The sequence below is a fragment of the Callorhinus ursinus genome, unplaced genomic scaffold, assembly GCF_003265705.2.
Source record: "Callorhinus ursinus isolate GAN/ISIS: 27379988/994484 unplaced genomic scaffold, GSC_fseal_2.0 scaffold59, whole genome shotgun sequence".
NCBI lineage: Eukaryota > Metazoa > Chordata > Mammalia > Carnivora > Otariidae > Callorhinus > Callorhinus ursinus.
The window spans coordinates 1,351,597-1,375,911 of NW_027397121.1; the positions used below are offsets into that span (position 1 = coordinate 1,351,597).

The following is a 24,315-nucleotide window of genomic DNA, read 5'->3' on the forward strand; positions in this document are numbered from 1 at the left end:
GTTATGCTAGGGTTACAGTGATGAATAAGATACAGCCCCAGCCTGAAGGAGCTCAGAATCTGGGTGGGAGGAGGAGGGAAGTAGAGAGACTTTGTTAGAGGAGGTAACCCTTCAGACGGACTTCATTATGATGAATCTATAAGGGACCCAGTGAGCCTGGGTTTTTAGACATTTGCCCCCTGAAAGAAAGTCATCTATTTTCAACTTTTACAAAAAGGAAAACATATTTGGAAAATGGCAAGTTAGTATTTTTGACACTATGCCCTAAGACAAGAATCTGATCAAGGTTTCTTAAATAATGTCAGTAAGCAATTAGGAAAGAGTCAACATTGATTCACCCTAAACTAATTCCATTCACTTTTTTGATAAGGTTATAAAAATTCATAGATCAAATGAATCCAATTTATTTAATAAAGTCTCTCAAAACATCCTTGGGGATATAAAGAGAAATTGAAGGTATATGAAAGTACTTGGATTGAAGCCAATTGGAAAATGTCCAAAACTGTTGCCTAACAGGTTACGAGGATAGGAGTGTTCATGGAGTGTTGTTGTTCTGCTCTATTAGATGTCTTACAAATTATTTGGATGAGGATATTTTTACTTATAGATAGCACAGAATTGCAAAAAAAAACAAATAAAACGCCCCAAAAATCAGTTCCAGAAATATCTCAAGAGATTGTAACATTCTAATTAAATCAGTCATCAAATAAATGTGTGTGTGTGTGTGTGTGTGTGTGGGTGTGTGTGTGTGTTTTCCAAACAAATTTCATAGCATGGGTAAAAAGTGCAGCAAATATAGTAGAATACTTCAAGTGCTATTTACTGGCAACACAAGATTTAGATTGCCCAGATTCCAATGTCCTCTGCTGTGGTGAGGCTACATTAGAAACAATATATGCAACTCAGGGTATCACAGTGCCTGCTATATTTAAAAAAAAGATTTTGAGAAACAGCTGCTTAAGACACACTTGAAGGAACTAGAGATATTTAGTCTTAGGGACCATGATAGTATAATTCAGGGATATAGGTAGGATTGACACAATCAAATATGTCTTTTATTTATTTATTTTTTAATTTTATTATGTTATGTTAGTCACCATACAATACATCATTAGTTTTTGATGTGGTGATCCACAATCCATTGTTTTCATATAACACCCAGTGCTCCATGCAGTACGTGCCCTCCTTAATACACATCACCGGGCTAACCGATCCTCCCCCGCTCTAAAACCCTGTTTGTTTCTCAGAGTCCATAGTCTCTCATGGTTCATCTCCCCCTCCGATTCCTCCCCCTTCATTTTTCCCTTCCTTCTCCTACTGTCCTCCATGCTATTCCTGATGTTCCACAAATAAGTGAAACCATATGATAATTGACTTTCTCTGCTTGACTTATTTCACTTAGCATAATCTCCTCCAGTCCCATCCATGTTGATGTAAAAGTTGGGTATTCATCCTTTCTGATGGCTGAGTAATATTCCATTGTCTATATGGACCACATCTTCTTTATCCATTCATCTGTTGAAGGGCATCTCGGCTCTTTCCACAGTTTGGCTATTGCGGACATTGCTGCTATGAACATTGGGGTGCATATGGTCCTTCTTTTCACTACATCTGTGTCTTTGGGGTAAATACCCAGTAGTGCAATTGCTGGGTCATAGGGTAGCTCTATTTTTAAATTTTTGAAGCACCTCCACACTGTTTTCCAAAGTGGCTGTACCAACTTGCATTCCCACCAACAGTGTAAGAGGGTTCCCCTTTCTCCACAACCTCTCTAACATTTGTTGTTTCTTTCCCTGTCCATTTTTGCCATTCTGACTGGTGTAAGGTGGTATCTCAATGTGGTTTTGATTTGAATTTCCCTGATGGCTAATGATGATGAACATTTTTTCATGTGTCTGTTAGCCATTTGTATGTCTTCTTCAGAGAAGTGTCTTTTCATATCTTCTGCCCACTTTTTGACATGATTATTTGTTTTTTGGGTGTTGAGTTTGAGAAGTTCTTTATAGATCTTGGATACCAGCCCTTTATCTATAGTGTCATTTGCAAATATCTTCTCCCATTCTGTGGGTTACCTCTTTCTTTTGTTGACTGTTTCCTTTGCTGTGTGGAAACTTTTTATCTTGATGAAGTCCCAAAAGTTCATTTTTCCTTTTGTTTCACTAGCTTTGGGAGATGTATCTTGAAAGCAGTTGCTGTGGGCAATGTCAAAGAGGTTACTGCCTATGTTCTCCTCTAGGATTTTAATGGATCCCTGCCTCACATTGAGGTCTTTCATCCACTTTCAGTTTATCTTTGTGAATGGTGTTAGAGAATGGTCGAGTTTCATTCTTCTGCATGTGGCTGTCCAATTTTCCCAGCACCACTGATTGAAGAGACTGTCTTTTTTCTATTGCATGTTTTTTCCTGCTTTGTCAAAGATTATTTGACCATAGAGTTGAGGGTCCATATCTGGGCTCTCTATTCTGTTCCATTGGTCTATATGTCTGTTTTTGTGCCAGTACCATGCTGTTCTGGTGATCACAGCTTTGTAATATAGCTTGAAATCAGGCAACGTGATGCCCCCTGCTTTGTTTTTCTTTTTCAACATTTCCTTGGTGATTCAGGGTCTTTTCTGATTCCATACAAATTTTAGGATTCTTTGTTCCAGCACTTTGAAAAATGTCTTTGGAATTTTGATCAGGATGGCATTGTGAAGGTATAGATTGCTCTGGGTAGCATAGACATTTTAACAATGTTTATTCTTCTGATCCATGAGCATGGAATGTTTTTCCATCTTTTTGTGTCTTCTTCAATTTCTTTCATGAGTATTCTGTAGTTCCTAGAGTATAGTTCCTTTACCTCTTTGGTTAGGTTTATTCCGAGGTATCTTATGGTTTTTGGTGCTATTGTAAATGGAATCGTTTCTCTAATTTCTCTTTCTACAGTTGCGTTGTTAGTGTGTAAGAAAGCAACTGATTTCTATGCATTGATTTTGTATCCTACCACACTACTGAATTGCTGTATGAGTTCTAGTAATTTGGGGGTGGAGTCTTTTGGGTTTTCCACATAAAATATCATGTCGTCTGCGAAAAGAGAGAGTTTGACTTCTTCTTTGCCAATTTGAATACCTTTTATATCTTTTTGTTGTCTGATTGCTGTTGCTAGGGCTTCTAGTACTATGTTGAACAGTAGTGGCGAGGGTGAGTATCCTTGACATGTTCCTGATCTTAAGGGAAAGGCTCTCAGCTTTTCCCCATTGAGGATGATATTCGCTGTGGGTCTTTCATAGATGGATTTTATGAACTTGAGGAATGTTCCCTCTATCCCTATAACCTGAAGAGTTTTAATCAGGAAAGGATGTTGTATTTTGTCAATGCTTTTTCTGCATCAATTGAGAGGACCATATGATTCTTCTCCCTCCTGTTATTAACGTGTTCTATCACATTGATTGATTTGTAAATGTTGAACCACCCTTGCATCCCGGGGATAAATCTCCCTTGGTCATGGTGGATGATCCTGTTAATGTATTGTTGGATCCTATTAGCTAGGATTGTTGAGGATTTTGGAATCCATATTCATCAGAGATATCGGTCTGAAATTCTCCTTTTTGATGGGGTCTTTGCCTGGTTTGGGAATTAAGGTAATGCTGGCCTCATAGAATGAGTTTGGAAGTTTTCCTTCTGTTTCTATTTTTTGAAACAGCTTCAGTAGAATAGGTATTATTTCTTCTTTGAATGTTTGGTAGAATTCCCCAGGGAATCCATCAGACCCTGGACTCTTGGTTTTGGGGAGGTTTTTGATCACTGCTTCAATCTCATTACTGGTTATTGGCCTATTCAGGTTGTCAATTTCTTCCTGTTTCAGTCTTGGCAGCTTATAAGTTTCCAGGAAGGCCTCCATTTCATCCAGATTGCTCAGTTTATTGGCATATAGTTGTTGATAATAATTTCTAACAATTGTTTCTGTTTCCTTGGTGTTAGTCATGAGTTCTCCCCTTTCAATCATAATTTTATTAATTTGTGTCCTTTCTCTTTTCTTTTGGATAAGTCTGGCCAGTGGTTTATCGATCTTATTAATTCTTTCAAAGAACCAACTTCTAGTTTCGTTGGTCTGATCTACTGCATTTCTGGTTTCTAATTCATTGATCTCTGCTCTAATTTGAATTATTTATCTTCTAATGCATGGCTTAGGCATCATTTGTTGCTTTTTCTCTAGTTCTTGAAGGTGTAGAGTTAGTTGGTGAATTCGGGATTTTTCTATTTTTTTTTTGAGTGAGGCTTGGATGGCTATGTATTTTCCCCTTAGGACCGCCTTTACAGTATCCCATAGGTTTTGGACCGATGTGTTTTTGTTCTCATTGATTTCCATGAATTGTTTAAGTTCTTCTTTGATTTCCTGGTTGACCCAAACATTCTTGAGCAGAGTGGTCTTTAGCTTCCAAGTGTTTGAATTTCTGCCACATATTTTCTTGAGATTGAGTTCCAGTTTAAAGCATTGTGGTCTGAGAATATGTAGGGAATAACCTCAGTCTTTTGGTATCAGTTGAAACCTGATTTGTGACCCAGTATGTGGTCTATTCTGGAGAAAGCTCCATGTACGCTCGAGAAGAATGAGTATTCTGTTGTTTTAGGGGGGGAACGTTCTGTAAATATCTATGAGGTCCATCTGGTCCAGTTTATCATTCAAAACTCTTGTTTCCTTGTTGATTTTCTGCTTAGATGATCTGTCCATTGCTGAGAGTGGAGTTTTGAGGTCTCCTACAATTAACATATTGTTATCAATATGACTCTTTATTTGGTTAACAGTTGGCTTTTGTAGATGGCTGCTCCCATGTTAGGGGCATAGATGTGTACAATTGTTAGATCTTCTTGTTGGATAGACCCTTTAAGAATGATATAGTGTCCTTCTGTGTCTCTAATTACAGACTTTAGTTTAAAATCTAATTTGTCTGATATAAGAATTGCTACCCCAGCTTTCTTTTGAGGTCTGCTGGCCTGGAAGATGGATCTCCATCCCTTCACTTTCAGTCTGGATATATCTTTAGGTTCAAAATGAGTCTCTTGTAGGCAGTATATGGATGGGTCCTGTCTTTTTATCCAATCTGCAACCCTCTGCCATTTTATGGGAGCATTTAGGCCATTCACGTTGAGAGTGATTATTGAAAGATATGAATTAATTGTCATCATGTTGCCTGTGAAGACGTTTTTATAGATTGTCCCTGTAAATTTCTGTTGTATATCACTCTTGGGGTCTTTCTCCTTTTGTAGAACCCCCCTTAATATTTCTTGCAGGGCCAGCTTAGTGGTCACATATTCTTTCAGTTTCTGCCGGTCTTGGAAGCTCTGCATCTCTCCATCCATTCTAAATGACAGCCTTGCCAGATAAAGTATTATACTTGGCGGCATGTTCTTCTCATTTAGTACCCTAAATTTGTCTTGCCAGGCCTTTCTGGCTTGCCAGGTCTCTGTGGATAGGTCTGACGTTATTCTGATGTTCCTCCCTCTGTACGTAAGGAATCTCTTCCCCCTAACTGCCCTTAAGATGGTTTCCTTGGTTCTAAGATTTGCAAGTTTTACTATTACAGGCCAGGGTGTTGGCCTGTTTTCCTTGATCTTGGGAGGGGTCCTCTCTGCCTCTAGGACACGAATGTGTGTTTCATTCCCCAGATTAGGGAAATTCTCAGCTACGATTTGCTCAAATACATCTTCTAGTCCTCTCTCTTTCTCCATTCTCTCCAGGATTCCAATTATTCTGACATTGGAATGCTTTATGGTGTCACTTATTTCTCTGATTCTATTTTCATGGATTCTGAGTTGTTTTTCCCTGGCCTCCTCTTTTCCGTTTTATTGTTATATTGTCTTCCAGGTCACTTATTCATTCTTCTGCCTCACTTACCCTAGCTGTTAGATTATCTAGATTGGATTGGATCTCACTGATAGCATTTTTAAGTTCTGCCAATTCAGTTTTCATTTCTGCCCTTAGAGACTCTATGTTGCCATTAATTGATTTCTCCATTCTAGCCATTGTCTTCACAATTGCTAGCCTGAATTCCATCTCCAACATCGTGGTTATATCTGCATCCATTTGTAAATCTGCAGCATAAGTCATGATCTCTGAGTCTTTTCTATTTTGGGGGTTCCTCCTCCTAGTCCTTCTGTTGATGGGTGTTTGAGGGAATGTGTAGAGTCCAAATTATTGACCAGAACCCAAGCAAGATGCACCTGTTTTCTTGGGACCTTAGGGTTGCTGCCTCTTATTTTCCCAGCCTGTCTTCTGGGGAAGGGGCCTGCAACACTGTTACTCAGGCAACCCTGTTTGGGTGGAGTTGCCCTGCCCCCCTGTGGTGGGGGATGGGCTCAGAAGGAATCAGTTTGGGGGCTTTTGTTCTCTGGAGGCTTTCCCTGGAGGTTTTCTGCGTCTCCTCCGCGAGTCAGAGCCAAATAGACTGTTTCTAACATGCTCTGCCTCAGAGCAGAGAGACCGCAGTCTGTTCTTCAGTGAGCTCTCCAGGCCACACTATCTCCGTTTCTGTCCATGTTGCTATAAACTGTAGCGGCCTGGGTTATGCGCCCCTCTGCAGTGCCCCCAGTCCTGCCTCCAGGTCGGAGCACGTCTCTGCCCTTTGTGCTTCTAAAACCGCCAGCCGCCCCCAGTTCGCAGGTTCAACCCTGCTGCTCCTGGTTTCTGCCCTGGGGTCTGCCCTAAAGTCCTTTCCCCGCTGCTACTGGTCTGCGAGTCTGTGCCCGGTCCCCAGCGCGCAAGGCTGTCGCTCACCAGCGGTATAGAATCCCCATGGACAGGCTCCCTCCCGCTGCCGTTTATCCTCTGATATCTTTCCGTGGAATCAGGGTTCCCCACTTCATACCTTGAAACCAACTGCCTGTGATATTCTGTTTGTAGAGATCCAGATCTTCTTACATCTCAGGCTGGTTTTGTGGGTGCTCAGAGTGGTCTGGTAGATATCCAGCTCAATTCCAGGGACCAGTTGAAATAGGGTCCCCTACTCTTCTGCTGTCTTTCCTTCTCTCCACAGACATGCCCTCTTGCCTTCCTCAGACCTCAGGTGATTTGGGGGTAAATCTCGTGAGATGACAGCCTAGCTCTTGTGAGATCTCATGCAAATCTCACCAGATCTTATTGAAATTTCACCAGACTCAGTCTAAATCATGTGAGATTTCTACCCAAATATGTCTTTTAAAAATATTACTCTATCTGCAAGGTGGAGAACAATTGGAGGAGACAAGAGTAAATATGGGGAGACTAATGAGGAGAGAATGTCATGACCTAGGTGTGGGATAAAGGATATTTGAAGACAAATAGAGGTAAATTCAATAGGAATAGAATGGATTGGATACCCATATGTAGGACACAGAATGAGGGAAAGTGATGAGGTGGTTTTGGGGGAACATTAGGTCCAAGATGCTGGCAAGTCATTTAAGAGACAATTATCAGACAGGCTCGTACACATTCTATCTAATCTAGTGTACAGAGAATTTGTGGTTGGAAATAAGGGTATGGGAGGCATCTGAATAGAGTGAATATCAACAGAGATGGACGTTTATATGATCTTTTATGGTTCATGGGCCACTTCAACACTCGGTATAGGTCTTTGCAACAAAGCAAGTCTTTTTTTTAAAGATATTTATTTATTTATTTATTTATTTATTATTTATTTATTTATTTATTTATTTTAGAGAGAGAGAGAGAGTGTGTGTTTGCAAGTGGAGGGAGGGGCAGAGGGAGAGGGAGCAAGAGAATCTCAGGCGGACTCCCTGCTGAGCATGGAGCCAGATGCTGGGCTCAATCTCATGACCCTGAGATCATGACCCTGAGCCAAAATCAAGAGTCTGATGCTTAACTGACTGAGCCACCCAGGTGCCCCAGCAAAGCAAGTCTTACTATGACATTACAAAGACATGAAAGCCAAAATTATGTAAATTTGCTTAAGATTTCAACACTAGTGACAAAACAGGACTTGAAACCAGGTGTCCCAATACCAAATTCTAAAATCATTGGTATGTGACTTTTAATCCCACTATAGTGCCTACCCAGTGGTAATCAGAGCTATAGAAGAAGAGCTTTCCAAGTGGAAGAAATATGATGACCACAGCTTGAGACATGCCTGTTTTAGGGACTAGAGAGAAAACGATCCAATAAAGGAAAAGGAGACAGTAGTTAGAAAGTGCCAGAACACGAGGCGCCTGGGTGGCTCAGTTTGTTAAGCTTCTGACTCTTGATTTTGGCTCAGGTCATGGTCTCAGGGTTGTGAGATTGAGCCCCGTGTTGGGCTCCACACTGGGTGTGGAGCCTGCTTAAGATTCTCTCTTACCCCTTGCCCTTCCTCCCCACCCACCCACCCCCCACTGTCCCCTGCTCATGTGAGTTCTCGCTTTCTCTAAAAAAGAAAAGAAAAAAAAAGTGCCAGAAAAATATTTGATTATAGAAACCAAGGAGGGGCAGGGTAGGTGGAGAACTTCCAGAATGAGGGGATGGCTGTCATTCTCAGGTATTGCCTAGAGGATCAGGATACTCAATTCTGAGAACAGACCACTTTCTTTATTGCACATTTGCCTTTTTCTCATCGTTCACTCTCATTTCACTTGTTTTGTCTTTAGCTCTTGAACTAGAGTATAAATTCCTTGAGGGCAAGTTCTATGTCTTACTTTCCTTCTAGTCTTTGCGCTGCCTGATGCAGAGCTGTAGCCATAGACTGATATGAAATGTGAAAGCTCTCTGCATGTGGATGATTAATCATCACTAAAATTTTTCCAAAGACACAGGCTCTAGTGCCAAGAGCACATTTGTTTAAAATGTGCGCTTAAATTTGAATGAATCTGCCTAAATGCTGCCATATGTTCTTAGGCAGTTTCAGAAGTGTTTTAATACAATTTTACCTTTAAAAGGACAAACGTAGGGGCATGCTTATGAGACATAAAGACACCCTTAAATAAACACAGAGCAGACACCAGCACATTCAATCACACTTAAAACAGCTACACATAAAGAATGTTTTCTGAGGTTTAAGAAAATTTTAGCTAAGAGGACAGCAACTACTACTTCATGCAGGAAATATTTATGAGAAGTTACAAAATTGTAGGCATGGACTCCGACAGCATATACTGCATTTTAATTATAGACTCCAGAAATACAATTTAATTTGATGTAAATTTCACATTCCTTTGAAATGGGTCCACTCTTCCATTATTTGCTAATGGCCACATTTTGCTGTGATTTCATTGTATCCATGTAGACACTGAAGACAGCTGTTGGGGATAGTCTCTGTGTTATTCATTTATATCAATCGCCAATTTGATTTTTGTGACAGTACTGTAGAATTTATCGTTGTGTGAATATAACAGTGAAATGAAACCTATGTTTAAGTTCTGCAAATAACTTCCAGTCACTTTCAGGACACCTCAACTTAGGTTCTAAATCTGAGTTGCGGTTTTGCAGGCACAGTTATTTGCCGATCCACTTCAGCTTGCAAAATCACACACTGGCCAGATCTGGGTATAGTAATTGTGGCAACGAGTAATGGGTCACATTTTCAGCCCATTTAACTCACTGGCTACATCATCACCAAAACAATGCCAGTATTTTGACATCAGTGTATTTTGCAACTTGGTATAAATCAACAATGGTGTATATCAAGAACTCCTATTTACAGAAAGAAATTTCTGGTTAAAATAGCATCCAAGTGTGTTACTCTATCTGAATACATGAGCATCCATATGGAAATTGTTTCATTAAATCCCATTTTGCAGAGGTGGAGAGCTGCACCCATTTACTTATGTGAGCACTCATTTGGAATATTTTTAGATGATTTTTTATTTTTAGGTATCAGAATTTGCTTCTGATCATTTTAAATACATAGAATATTACAGATACAATTGAAGTCCTCTTGTTGGCCTTTTGTTTTGTATCCCTCACAAAGGCAACTCTTATCATTAATTCACTGTGTCCTTCCAAACCATATTTTTGTAGTTTAATGACCTGAGTTATAGAGCCATGAACAAATTTTTTTAGGTAACATTGCTTTTTTGATTACCTAAGTTCTATCACAGATATCATTTTGATTATCTAAATTTATATCATTCTTTAATATGCTTTTTTTCTTCAGCATTTCAGAAATCCCATCTGTCAATCTATCCAAAAGATGCTTCATTTTAACTTCTTTATAGTTTGAATTATCCCAGCTTATTCATCTTTTCTACCACAGATGTTCGTTTAGATGATACATCTTGCACCAATTTTTTGCTATCCCCAAACAGCATTGCAGTAAATGTTCATATGTGTGTATATTATCCACCCCTTTTCTCTCTCCTGGTGTTCCCTGTTTCAGATTTCTCTCCAGGAAATGCCTCGTACAACTGGGTTGTAGGTTATATGCATCTGCAACCTTACCACATATTGTCAAATTGCTCTCAAAAATGGATTCTTAATGTATATTCTCACCAGCAGTATATAAAAGTTCCCATTTCCTTGTATCTTTACAAACCTTATCTCGTTAGACTTTGGTTTTTTTTTTTAATTTTGCCAATCTGACAGATGTGAATGAAATAGTTTATCATTATGGCTCGAATTATTTGTCCTGATTATTTGTGAGTTTGAGCATTTTTTTTCAAATACTTATTGACCATGTTCAGGTTTCCTCTTTGTGGGTTGCCTGTTCATATCCTTTGCTCATTTTTTTTCTGAGTTGTCTTTTTCTTGTCGAAAACTTATGGGAGTTCTTTATTTCAAATATTAATCTTTTGTCAGCTGTGTGGATTGCAAATATCATCTCCCAGTCTTCTAAATTTGTGGTAGATTTTATCACCCAGAAGTTCTTCAATTTTGGATAATTTGGTCAAATACTTTCAACCAATTCATTTTTGTGTTTAATGTCTTATAAAAGATCCATTACTAGGGACGCCTGGGTGGCTCAGTTGGTTAAGTGGCTGACTTGTGATTTTGGCTCAGATCATGATCTCATGGGTCGTGAGACTGAGCCCCATGTCAGGCTCCACACTCAGTGGGGAGTATGCTTGAGATCTCTTCCTTTGCCTCTCTCCCCACTCACTCTCTCACTTTCTCTCTCTCTGTCTCAAATAAATCTCAAATAAATCTTTATTAAAAAAAAAAGATCCATTACTACCTTGGGTTGACTGTGATATGCTTCCATATTTTCTTATATTAGTGTTAAAATTGTGTTATTTTATGCATAAGTCTTTAATATATTCTGGAATTTATTTGTGTGTCTGGTGTGAGAAAGCAACCTAAATTTATTTTCTTTAAGATGGAGAGCCAGTTATTGTAGCACCATTTGTGAATTAGTCCATCCTTTCTCCATGGCAGTGTGATATCTCCTCTATGCTATACAGAGTGCTGAAATGAGCCCAGCATGTTTTACTGTTTTTCTGTTCCTGCAGCAACACCACACTGTTTTAATTACCATGGGTTATGATATACCCTGACGTATAGCAGGACAAGTTCCCCTCTCTTGTTCTTCTTTCACAGAATTATTTTTGTTATTTTTTAATATTTGCTCTTCCATCTGTGTTTTAGAATCAATTTGTTTGTTCTGTTCCACAAACATAATGTGTGGTATTTTTATTTCAATTGCATGGAATATACAGAGAAATTAATATAGATATGAATTTTTAGTTTTCCCATCCCTGACATGGTATATTAATATCTGGACACCTTTTACTCAGGTTTCCTTTTTGTATCTTTTAATATAATTTTCCCTACAAATCATGCATTTTTTTTAAGATTTTATTTATTTGACAGAGAGAGAGACAGCGAGAGGGAATACAAGCAGGGAGAGTGGGAGAGGGAGAAGCAGGCCTCCCGCGGAGCAGGGAGCCAGATGCGGGGCTCAATCCCAGGACCCTAGGATTATGACCTGAGCCGAAGGCAGACGCTTAACCGTCTGATGCACCCAGGCACCCCCAAATCATGCATTTTTATAAGATTAGTCGTCTGTTATCTCATTGTCCTTGTGGCCATTAGGAGTATTATATTTCCTGATTAATTATTGCTGGGTTATTAGAACTTTCTTGATTTGGCTTGTTGATCTTGGATCCAGCAACCTTGCTAAACTTCGTAGTTTTTAATAGTTTATAGATGCTCCTGCATTTTCTATGTGGACCACCATATTTTCTGTATGTAATGATGTTTTAATCTCTTCTTTTCCTGTCACTATGACTTGTATTTCTTTTTCTTATTTATTACATTGGCTGGGACCCCTGTTCGCTGTTGGGTAGTAGCAGTGATACTGGGCATCCTCATCTGTGGGTTGTGTTTATTACAAGTGTATAATGAATTCCCCCAGTGCATCCATTTTCACCTTTTTTCCCATGACATTCCCATTAAACATTTGCAGTATGGCTAGCCAAGGTTAAGGTAGGGAGTGTGGCCATGTAATGAAATTAAGTTATCCATATTAGTAAGAGGACCCCCGCTTTACTTCATTTGAACTCTTTCCTCACTTTCTAAATTAACCCATCCATATCTGTTGTCAGTCATTCAAGAGACAGTATATTAAAAATAACTCACTTTGAGAGATCTCAGCTACAAGCTTTTTTGTTGAGTTTGACAGCATTGGCTTCATTGGAAATGTCATACCATTAGAAACATACATCTAAACTTTTTGATGGTCTGCCAAAATTCTCATTGTTCACATTAATTTTGTTTTGCACTTTCATTTTACAGACTCCAATGAACCAGGCTTCAACTCGTTCCCACTGCATTTTCACTATTCACTTATCAAGCAAGGAACCAGGATCTGTGACTGTCCGGCATGCTAAACTTCATTTGGTTGATCTGGCTGGTTCAGAGCGAGTTGCAAAGACTGGAGCAGGGGGTCAACTTCTAACAGAGGCCAAGTATATCAACTTGTCCCTACATTACTTGGAACAGGTAAAAATGGGCACAACGGGGTGTAACTGTATCCACCATTTGCTGATAGACTTTGCATCAGGCACTCTGCTAGCATCGTTGTTTTGTTGTTTTCTTCCTTTATTTTGGTAAAATATACATAACATAAACTTCATCATTTTAATCATTTTTAAGTGTACAATTCTGTGTCATTAAGTTAAACTTCATCATTTTAATCATTTTTAAGTGTACAATTCTGTGTCATTAAGTTCACAGTGTTGTGTAACCATCACTTCCATCTATTTCCAGAACTTTTTCATGACCCCAAACAGAAGCTCTGTACTCATTAAACAATAATTTTCCATTTCCTTATGCTCCCAGTACCTGGTGATCTCTATTCTACTTTCTGTCTCTATGAACTTGCCTGTTCTAGATATTCAAATACAAAGAATCATACAATATTTGTCCTTTTCAGTCTGGTGTATGTCACTTAGCATAATGTCTTCAAAGTCCATCCATGTTGTAGCATGTATTTGAATTTCATTTCTCTGTAAAGCTGAGTAATGTTTTATTATATGCACATGCCATGCCCTGTTTATCCATTCATCCATCAATGGATGCTTGGGTCCTTAATCCTTTTGGCTATTGTGAATAATGCTGCTGTGAACAGTGGTGTAGCTACTAGCATTTTGTATATACCATTGCATTTAAACCTTACAACAGCCCTATACTGCTGGTATTAGTTATTCCCATCTTAAAGATTTTAAAACTCAGGTCTTCCTGAGGCCTTCCCAAGGTTACCAGCTAATGGTGAGATGAGGATTTGAATCTTGAATTGCTTGGCTCCAAAGACCATGTTTTCTTTCACTATACCTTATTGGTTTTTTTGTTTTGTTTTGTTTTTTCTCAGTACTGCTTTTTGGCAGCATTAATAATAATTTATTATAGAGGCTGTTAAAACTAATTGTTTTTATTATAAAATTTGTAGTGGGTGTGAATATAGTTATAAATGGCCGCCCGTGGCCTGTCTTTTCAGGCTAGTAGATTAGTTGTGGGAACATAATTTAGAGATGACTGATATCTTTTCAGCTTCTGGTGACTTCATCTAGCTGGTGATTGTGATCCTATGAAGGTTCTCTTTGCTTTAGCTTCTTCCCCTGCCAACCCCTACCCCAGGTTTACTACAATCTACCCCAGTTTATACTTTATTTTTGATTTCTGAATCTGACTCCAAGTGCAAAGAAAGCTCGTCTGAATTTAGCTAAATAAATTTTCCAGAAAAAAAAAATCCTCATCCCTAAAATGAGCATATTGAATTAGATGATTTCCCAAGTTCTTCCAGCTCCATGAGTAAAGTGCTGTGACTTGAATGTTAAAGATGGCAACTGCTTCCAAATTCTAAGAAAAAAAAAAGAGAGAGAAGCATGATCAAAAACTGGAGTAGAGAAGTACAGAGTATATTGGCAAGGCAGAAGGACTTGCTAATGAGTGTTGGAGGCTAAAAGATTTGAAAAAACAAACAGACCTCCCCCCCTTTTCTTTCACTGCCTAATAAACCCTTTTGAGACTGATATTGTCCTGATGTTAAATGCTTTCTAATGGTCAAGTTGGCTGAGAAAGTAGATTGAGAGAAACCTAAGGGAGCTGTATCTGAACAAGGTGCATGCAGTTAGGCTCTCACTAAATGAACCCCAGTAGGGCAGCACCCAGAGATTAATGGCCTGCATGGTGTTCAGATGATTTTAGTGTTTCTGACAAGACTCAGCCTTCCCTACCTCTTCCTTGCTCAAATATTACATAGTACTTTTGCTTAACAGAGCTTTTTACTTAATAGAACACTTATAAAACACTGATATGAAAACATAATGGACTATATTCAAAGTGCTTTATTTCAAAGAAATATACCTAGTTGTTTCTGATGGTAGCACTGTCAGCTTTAATCCCCACTGTGCCCATCTGTTCATATGAAATTATATTCATTAGTTAAATCAGAATTTCCACCAATTGTTATCACTCAAGGAAAACCTTCTGCCCCTAATCCTCTCTCTTCATTCTACACAACCTTTGCAAGCTGCTACTTCTCATTAAAACTCTTCCTCTCCCCACATCTCTTCTCTTCAAAATTCTTATAACATCAGCCTCATGTGAGTAGTCTTGGTGGCTCTATGCATTTGATTTTCTATATAATGAATTTATTTACAAGGAGCAGTAGTGTGCTGAGGACTGCGCTAGGCACTGGAGCATAGTGCTGAGCAAAGTAGAAACGGCCCTTGCACCAAAGGTCTCAGGGGCCAGTGCAGGGAGATGTGCATGGAATAAATAGTCATTAAATACTTGGCTGTCCTCCAGGTGAGTTGTTCAGAGAAAGGCCAAGGGGTAAGGAGAGCTTGTAATGGGGGACCAGACTTTGGCTGAGGAGGGCAAAGGGAATGAAAGTTCTCTCAGGGCTGATATTAAACAGAGACTCAAAAAACAAGTAGGAGGGAACCAGGCAGGGCTGGGGTTAGAGCATGTCAGGCAGTGGCAACTGGGAGTCCATTAGCCCTTAGCTCCAGTCCAGGGGGTTCAATTCAGCCAGGGCCACAGTATTACTCACATGTCATTGACCTTTGGCTTTCTGAGTGTCAGTTATCTGTTTCATGTGCATCCAACGCATCACTCCAGCTGTTAACTACTTACACTCATCTACAAGTGTCTTCCTGGATGGCATAAGGTAACGGAGAGAAAAGGAGGTGAAGATTAGCATGAGAGGGAAGAGGGACAGAAATATGGAACACTGCAGGATATGGACATAGATACATGGGGTTGAGTAAATCTAGGAGTTGTGGTGAGAGAGGAAGTAAGTGGGTAGTAGAGAAATTTTGGTATTTCACATAGAAAGAGATAAACGAGAGAGAACCAAGGAGTACAGGGGAAGGAGAATAATAAAACGAGGGGCAGATACTATTAATGAAATAATGGAATTCAAGGACTTTTATACCCAGGTTTTCTTTATGCAGGACTTGATTATGGGGTTAACGAGACTGGGAGTGTAACACGTTTTAGTTTAACTCCATTCATTCATTCATTCATTCATTTCACTCATTCATTCATCAAACTGTGACTAAGTGTCTTCAAAGTGCTATGAGTTATGTTAGACAATGGGAGTAAATACACAATTGAGAAATGGTGCTATCAAGTTATCCAGTGAAGGAGCAAAGCATATAAATAAATCCTTACATATGGTCAGATAAATGCTGTATTAGCAATTCATTAATTCATGTAGTTAATTACATCCTCTCCATCTCAGTTTCAATATATAGATGGAGATGTCCTAGGGAATAGAAAATTTGGTAACCTCTCCTACACTTATTAGCCCACGTTGGTTATAGAAATCCCATGCAGAACTGTCACTGCCTTTCTGGCCATCATTGTGGACCTTACACCTGCTCCCAGGGTATAGCCTTTCTGAGTTGAATGCACCTTATTGTGCTTATAACTAAATAAATTTCTGTTTGTTAGAGTATTGTTGGTTTTGGAATTTTCCTTGTGTATGCAGTACTCTTTCCAAAAAGTCTCCTTGAAAACATTTTAAGCCACAATAACAGGGTACATTTCGGCCCTAGAAATTAAGTCCATGGAAGAAAAGGAGGGGAGCCTGCATACTTGTTCTTACCATAAGCTTCACCGAGTGCTCTTGGTGTCACCCTCAGTCTCTGTCAGCCCAAACATCAAGTGAGAAACCACTGAGAACAGAGTGTTTGCTCTCTGCCTCTACAGAAATCAAAATCGGGTTTGCCTTCAGCCAGTTATCCACCATAAGTGGGACTTCTTTAGAGTTTCAGTTTCCACTTGGCTTCCACTGAATGTGTGTGTTCAGGAGAAAAACTAATGTTGCCAGTGCCAGTTGTAACCACTCCAAATCATTGTCAATTTTCAGAGGATAATTTTCCATATGCTTCTGAGCTCTTTAAAAGAAAATCTCTTTAATTCATTGAATAGTAATCTGATCGATTGATTTTAAGAATAGTTTCTAGGTACTTGGAGATATTATTAAGTATAATGTGAGTTTCTACTCTTTGTTGCTTAAAGAATGCCTTCAGGAACATTTTTTTTTTTTGTATTTATACATGAAATCCCAAGTGGGAGTAAACATTTTTTAAAAATCCAAGTTGTATAACCATCTCCTTAGCCTGTGCCGTTCAGATCATTTGGTTCCAGGCCAATTTAGAGAGCCCAAAGCAACCCCGTAAAGAATAATCCATCTTTGCCTCTTTCCAGAATACCGGCCATTTCTGGGTCACTCTGAAGATCTGTATCTTCTCCAAGGGGTCTGGACTTATTCTGATATTCCCAGGCTCCTTTAGAGCTGAGAAGATGCCTGTTTGGAGCTCTCCGGTAGAGAAATAGCCCAGGACTGGTTTTATATGGCTATAACAAGTGTCCAGAGGCATCCTAAAGAACATAGCCTGGATACACCTGCAAATGGAGTGCTTTTTGTTTTACTATCCCAGAAACAATCTCTATTCATCTTTAAAACATTTCTGTGAGATAGGCAGGTATTCTAATCCCACTTTTACAGGTGAGGAAACAGAGACTAATAAATTTAAGAGATCTGCCTAAAATTGCACAAGTAAGGCAGCTAGATTCTGCCTCTAAGTGCTGGGTTCTTTCTTTTATTATGCACTGCTTTCATTTTCCCCATTTTTAAAGACCATGCTTTCCAATCCATAATTGCATTTGGAATTTTAATTATTCTCTTGAACCATTTTAGAACCCTTTCTGGAAAGGGCATTGGAATTGCCTTTACAACATTCACTGCAAGAGTAGCAGCCATGAACCCATCCCAGCTCTAGGAGTAGACCTTGACTAGTCTAAGCCAGTTGGAGCCTTGGCTGTAGTGATTGGTTCAGACATGGGCCCATGACCCAAGTTGGTCCCTAGGGAAGCTCAGGATATATGTTTAATGATTAGAGAACTTTCTGACATCAGTTATAAATAAGGATATTTGGCAGCCATCCCGTGGCCATGAAGAGAGGCAGACTTCTACAACATAGAAGGTAGAGCAGAGATATTGGCGAAAACTAAATCCTTGGTGGCAGCACTGACCTTTTGGGTTATGTGTAACCTAAAACCTTTCCTATTATAGTTACATAGGCCAATAAATTTCCCTTATGATTAAATCCAGTTTGGGCTACATTTTCTGTTACTGCAGCCAATAGCAAATTAACTAACCCCATTCAATTTAATACCAGCATGAAGTTTAATAAGCATATTCTCCTTTATGTCATCTAAGTTGTCATAAAGCTGTTGAATAGAAGAGATTGTTTCCTGGAGCAGGAAAAAAAAATAGTGACATTTGTTTTATGCAAGAATTTCAAAGTACTTAGAACATTGTCAGATACTTAATTATGATTCATAAACAATAATGCCACCCTCTCACACATCTGTCAGACCAACCCATTTGGTCTGGTGTTTGGCATTTGGGCCTGCCTTGATTGCTAGAGATATTGCATTTGTCCACTTGGTTCTGAGGGTCTGGAGTTCTATTCAGCATCCCCTGCTACCACCTTGCCACTCAGATTTGGGTCTGCCACGTTCCCCACTTCCTTTCCAATTACATCAAAACTCAGTTCCACCAAATCTCATTCCATACTATTGATCCTTGTGCTGTCTTCCTAGGTAAAGCTAATTAATCTACTCATTTATTTATTCCTTTCACATAAAGTTGTTGAACACATGTTGTATTAGTCAGATTTCTTAATCATAAACTGGAAAACCTACTGTAGCTAATTTAAGCAACATAGAGTTTATTAAACATAAAGAACCTCAAGAAAAGTTAGAAAACTGGGCTTGGATACTACCCAGCCCAGAGCACAGCAAACAAGAGACACATCTAACCACACCACTGAACTGCTCTGTGAAATATTACCATTATCCTCCCTTGGCACCCAGGACAGTAAGTCCTGGCTTCCAGAAAGTTCCTGCAGCTGCCTCAAAGGAACCAGATGCCTTCACCACCACACTCTCCTATAAATCTGATCTTCCTCTTTGTGGCCACCACCTCTCATCACTCACGTCCCAGCCCCACTCCCACAAGAGTGTCCTTTTGATGGAGCTAGGTCTCATGTAGAACGTTGAGTTGTAAGAGAGACTAGGAAGTGTTGCTTCATAGTAAGTGAAACTAGAATGGGGTTATCCTGAGAACTGAGTAATAAGACGATGTAGTTTCTGCCCCATGGACTGGGGACCAGACACTGCTCTAGGCAGTGGGGTAGAACTGTGAATGAAAGAAACAAAGTCTCTGGCCTAATGAAGCTGAAAGCCAAGTGAGGAAGCCAATTAAAAAAAGTAAATAAATGAATAGAGTGTCAAATAGTGATAAGAACAGGAAGAAAAATGAAATAGATTAAAAACCTGGAGATAGGTATGTTACATTTGACAAGGTGTTCAGTGAAAGCCCTTGTGAGGAGACAAGATTTGAGCAAAAATTTGAATGATGTGAAACAGGAAGCTATATGAAAATCTGGGCAACATTCTAGATAAAAAGAACAACAAATTCAAAGGGGTGGAGACAATCTTGGTATGGTGGAGCAACAGCAAGGCAAATGTGGGCTATGAAAGCACAACAGAAGATGAGGACAGATAGGTAGGGACCAGATCATGCAGGAGTTGGGTCAGTATGGCGTTTCAGGAAGCTACGGGAAGGTTTTAAGCAGGGAAGTGACTTGTAACTTATAACAGGGATGTAACTTATATTTTATGAAGATTTCTCTGTGGAGAGTAGACCAAGGGGGGGGCGGGGAGGGTGGGCAAAAAGAGAAACAAGGACTGAGTCAAAGCCTTGTGTAGTCCGAGGAAGGGATGATGGAGGCTTGACCTGGAATGGTGACAGAAAAAGTGGGAAAAGTGGTCCAATTCTGGGCATGTCTTTTAGGTAAAACTAATAGAAATCGCTGATGGATTAGATGTTGCCAATGAGGGGAAATAAGGATGATGCCCAGGGTTTTGGCCAGAGCCACTAGGTGGATGGTGGTGCCATCAATAATGATAGGTAAAGACTGGAAAAGAATCAGATTTGTGGGGAGAGGGGTGAGAAGGTCAAGAATAGACATCCAAGTGGAGATTTAGGGTTTCCACAGAGATAGCAGCTCAGGGAACAGGTGGAAGCTGATGATATCAGTTGAGGAGATGTCAGGATATCTATGTATTTAATGCCAGGGAATTGGATGAGATTCCACAGAGAGAGTGCAGGTAAGAAAGAGAGGAGGATCAAGGACTGAGCCCTGGGGCACTCCAATGTTTATAATTTAGGAAGAAGGAAAGGAAGCATTCATTAACTAGTGTTTGAGGAAAGATGAAAACCAGGGAAATGTGGTATCCTGGTTACCAATGAATAAAGTGTTTCCAAAAGGAGACAGTGAGTACCTGGGTTGAATACTTACTCAACTCAAAAGTCTAAGAAGATGGCAATAAATGCTTTGGGTACAACAGGGGTTGCTGAGCCTTGGCAAGAGCCATCCTAGTTTTTAGACTAGTGGGCAGGCAGGGTGGGGATGATCCAAGTGAGAGAGAGAAATTGATGCAGAAGAAAAGGGATAATTTTAGGAGTAAGGTAAGTGAGAGGAGAAGGAGAGAATGAGGGGTGGCCTTAGAAGGAGCAGTTTGGTGACACAGGAAGGGCAGAGTGTGGGGGGCATTTAGTGATAGGACAGGAGATGGTTCTGGTCAGGCTGCTCACATCTAATGGAAGGGTGTGTGGCCATCAGCTAAGACTAAAAGCAGGGAGAAGAGGCTGGGTGGAGGTCTGAAACAAAAGGATAAGATGTGAAAGCCTCATTCCTGGAGTGGAGTGAGTGGAGAAGTAATTTTTGAGAGAAATTATCACAGGATATCTGGTTTATAATTAAATCTGTGGTCATGAATTTGAAGCAGGACCAGTGGTAGTGTGTGTTTTGCCCCAAACAGCCTTTGAAAACAACCTTGTTTTATAAACCAAGGGAGTAGAAGAAGTTCTGATGGTAGGGATTACACACCTGAAGGGAGGGAAGGTTAGAACAATGGTAGGTGTTATTAGAGGTATTTTCAAAAGTCGGGTCCTTGTGATGCCTCTGAAATCACATCTGTGGGTGTCTTATTCCTCATACTTGGGATGGACATCCTAGCACTGGGTTCATCTTCCTAGGAAAACCGTGAACCCCTGGTGGATCCCTTTGGGGACAACTCCACAGCAGCCTTTCATCCAGCTAGTACCTTCCTATTAAGTGAAAAGTAAGATGAGCAAGCCTTAGTTGAACCAACATAAACTTGCCCCTTCACTTAGAATGGTAGCAAACATGTATACAGCACTGAGCTAGCTACTTCTCAAAGTAATTTGTGCATTTTAACTCTCAGTCATCCCAACTTCCTACGAGGTAGATGTTATCTTTTCTCTGTTTTACGATTGAGGACACTGAGGCAGAGATGTTGAGTGACATGTCCTAGTAAGGCTAGAATTTGGACCTGGACAATGTGGTACCAGATTCTTGGGTCTCCACACTAACCCCTGCTGTCTCTCATAGTTCTCATTTACTGCTCTGCCTCTTCTGCCTTGAAGATGGGTCATAGAGATCAATTTTGGTAAGATTTTAAAACTCTGGCATGATTTCCTCTTGAATTTTACATGAATTTTCCAATGGCTGAAGACAGGATAATAATGTATCCTATTCTATGCCAAGTTATATCATCTGTCCAAAAATTACAGCGTTCATGGTGGTATGTTTTTGCTAAGTTTACTTCCCTCCATCTCTACCATTATAGTACCAAATCATGTTAAGATATTTATTTTGAGCCCAAGTTTTAGATGTCACCCTGCATTCAGTTATGATTTCTGTTTGAATTTTCACTGCAGTTGCAGCTTAGCTGAGCTCCAGATGTGCATTGTCTGCTAACCTAATACCATTATTTTTCTACCACGCCACAGGTGATCATTGCTCTTTCCGAAAAACACCGTGCACACATTCCCTACAGGAACTCCATGATGACCAGTGTCCTAAGAGACAGTTTGGGAGGGAACTGCATGACGACCATGATCGCAACACTCTCTTTAGAGAAAAGGAATATCGACGTATGTTGGTTCTTTCTGGAGATCTCAGTCTGAGTTTCTGTTGCTAGTTTATGAGATGGTGTTGAGGGTCCTGGGTGGGTTTCCATCTTTTCAGCTGGGTTGGGGTATGCTTTGAGATGTAAACACCCTACAGAGTTCGCAGCTTTGGCTGGTTTGCCAGCATTATAATTACCCCCATTTGAGAATGGACTTCACACAGCCCAGGATGGTGGGAAGAAGGCTCAGACACAAATTTTGGAAAGCCTGCTGCTGGGTTAGTTATCTTGGCCAGAGGACATGAGAGAGGAGACCCATTAGCTTTGTTCTGTTTAGCTCCTAATTACTAAGATACCTTGGAGGCATCTGTAGGATGTGTCCCTAGACCTGTCACTGAGTGAAGCGCACAGGATGCTTTGTCAAGGGCTGGCTACTGACTGGCTTTCCTGGGTTGCTTTAGACTCAGCTTCATGTTTTATGCATCACAGTTTAATGCTTGGGATCCAGACTTTCTCCAGAAGAGGAAAACAAAAAGTGGCAGGGTGTCTTCCAAAACGAGGCCAATCCCTAAGTGCATTCTAAGATGTCTCGCAAAGCCTCTTTCTGGCCTGTTACAAATGTTTATTTTGTAGTCATTCAGGATTGTGGATTATAATACTATCTGCTATGATTATGACATACATGTATGTGGCTCTGGTTTCATAGATCAGTAGTTGAAAACTACATACAGTCACCACGTAGGACCTCATGATCTCCCACGTTTGGCATGGACCATTTTATTAGGCCAAAATAAAATTTTAATAAAACTGATGTTCTGGAACAAAGCTTCCTAATTTGGAGGTATGTTCCTTCATTGTGTTTTATACACATCACTCTTTAGATGTGCTTCTTTCTTCTGTGAACAAAAATTAAGGTTTATCTCTCTAAGCCATAACATTTTAAGGAGTTATTTTGCTTTATAGGAGTCGATATCTACCTGTAGATTTGCACAACGAGTGGCGCTCATAAAGAATGAAGCTGTTCTTAATGAAGAAATCGATCCTAAATTGGTAAGCAGCTTTGAACTTACGAGGCTGGAAGAAAAATCAAAGTGGGTCAAAGATTAGTAAAACTTGAGGCGCACTTCCTCCATACCAGGTAGTGTTCTAAGTATTGGAAACATATCAATTTGTTAAATTCTCACAACACGCTTATGAGTAGATGTAATCTCCATTCCCGCTTTACAGATGACAAAACTGAGGCACAGAAATGTTAACTAACCTGTTGAGAGTCACAGCCTCCACAAGTGGCAGAGCCAGGATTCAGGTGCAGATGGTCTGATGCAAGGACCTGCCGCCTGCAGTCCCATCAGTCCACTCCTAGGATAATGAAATGAGTCCTGAGAATGTGTGCGACACAGTCGTGGCCAGTTATATTTACATGAAGGTAGTAGCCTTTCAGAAAACATCAGGTTAAGTTTCTAGAGATAATAATAATAGACCATCTTCTATAAAAGCTAACAGAGAAAAAGAAGTTTTAATGGTTATTAAGTAGAACTGTATTTTACACAACTGTCCTATTACTTATTGTAGAGACAAAAAAATTAATGATTGGGGCACCTGGGTGGCTCAGTCAGTTAACCATCCAACTCTTGATTTCAGCTCAGGTCATGACCTCAGGGTCGTGGGATTGAGCCCCGTGTTGGGCTCCGTGCTCAGTGAGGAGTCTGCTTAAGATTCTCTGTCTCCCTCTCCCTCTGCCCCTTCTCCTGCTCCCTTGCTTTCTCTAGCTCTCGCAAAATAAATACATAAATCTTTAAAAAAATTAATCATTGGTTGGGTCCATGGAAAAATAGCCAAACTTCTAGTTTTATAACAATGAATCCTGCTTTATCAGAATGCTTTTTTAAAGCAAAAATATTTGCAAGTTCCATGACTCAGATCCTCATTTTAAATGCAGATGTTTTCTCTCTATTTTGTTAGTCTTCTTAAATGAAATACAACATGGAATCAACTTATGCCAACATTGAAAATGTAGAAATAAAATATTTCAATTTTTTACGTTCCCAAATTAAGATTATATTACTTTTCAAATCACTCAGCTTTTAAAATTTTCTCTAGAACATAAGCTAGTGTAAGCTTAGCAGTATGCATTATAAAAAAGGGTGTGAAATCTCACCGACACTGCTTCATTTATATATTCCTCAAATTCCAAAATAATAATAATAATCATAACCTTCTCAAATTCACTGTTACCCATACTAATTATTTCCTTCTGATTGTTTGTCCTGTCTCCCTGAAATCATTGCGCTGAAGTATAGAGACAAGGTTAAAAGAATAATGGGGTTATTTGTTTTACCCTGCTCACCTCAGGAGCTTGAGCAGCCCAGAAGGAAATCTCTTCTTGAGAAACCAAGTGGGTGAGGCAGGGCCTCT

At 39.7% G+C, this 24,315-nt stretch overlaps 1 protein-coding gene across 1 annotated transcript in view; it reads left to right on the forward strand.

Annotated features, from left to right (window-relative positions):
- LOC112815972 (kinesin-like protein KIF6) overlaps window positions 1-24,315 on the forward strand; it is a 182,218-nt gene that overhangs the window by 149,298 nt on the left and 8,605 nt on the right. Inside the window, exons 7-9 of the mRNA XM_025862293.2 lie at window positions 12,676-12,882; window positions 21,782-21,925; window positions 22,864-22,950. Coding sequence (XP_025718078.1) covers window positions 12,676-12,882; window positions 21,782-21,925; window positions 22,864-22,950 — 438 coding nt within the window. The remainder of the gene's footprint in view (window positions 1-12,675; window positions 12,883-21,781; window positions 21,926-22,863; window positions 22,951-24,315) is intronic.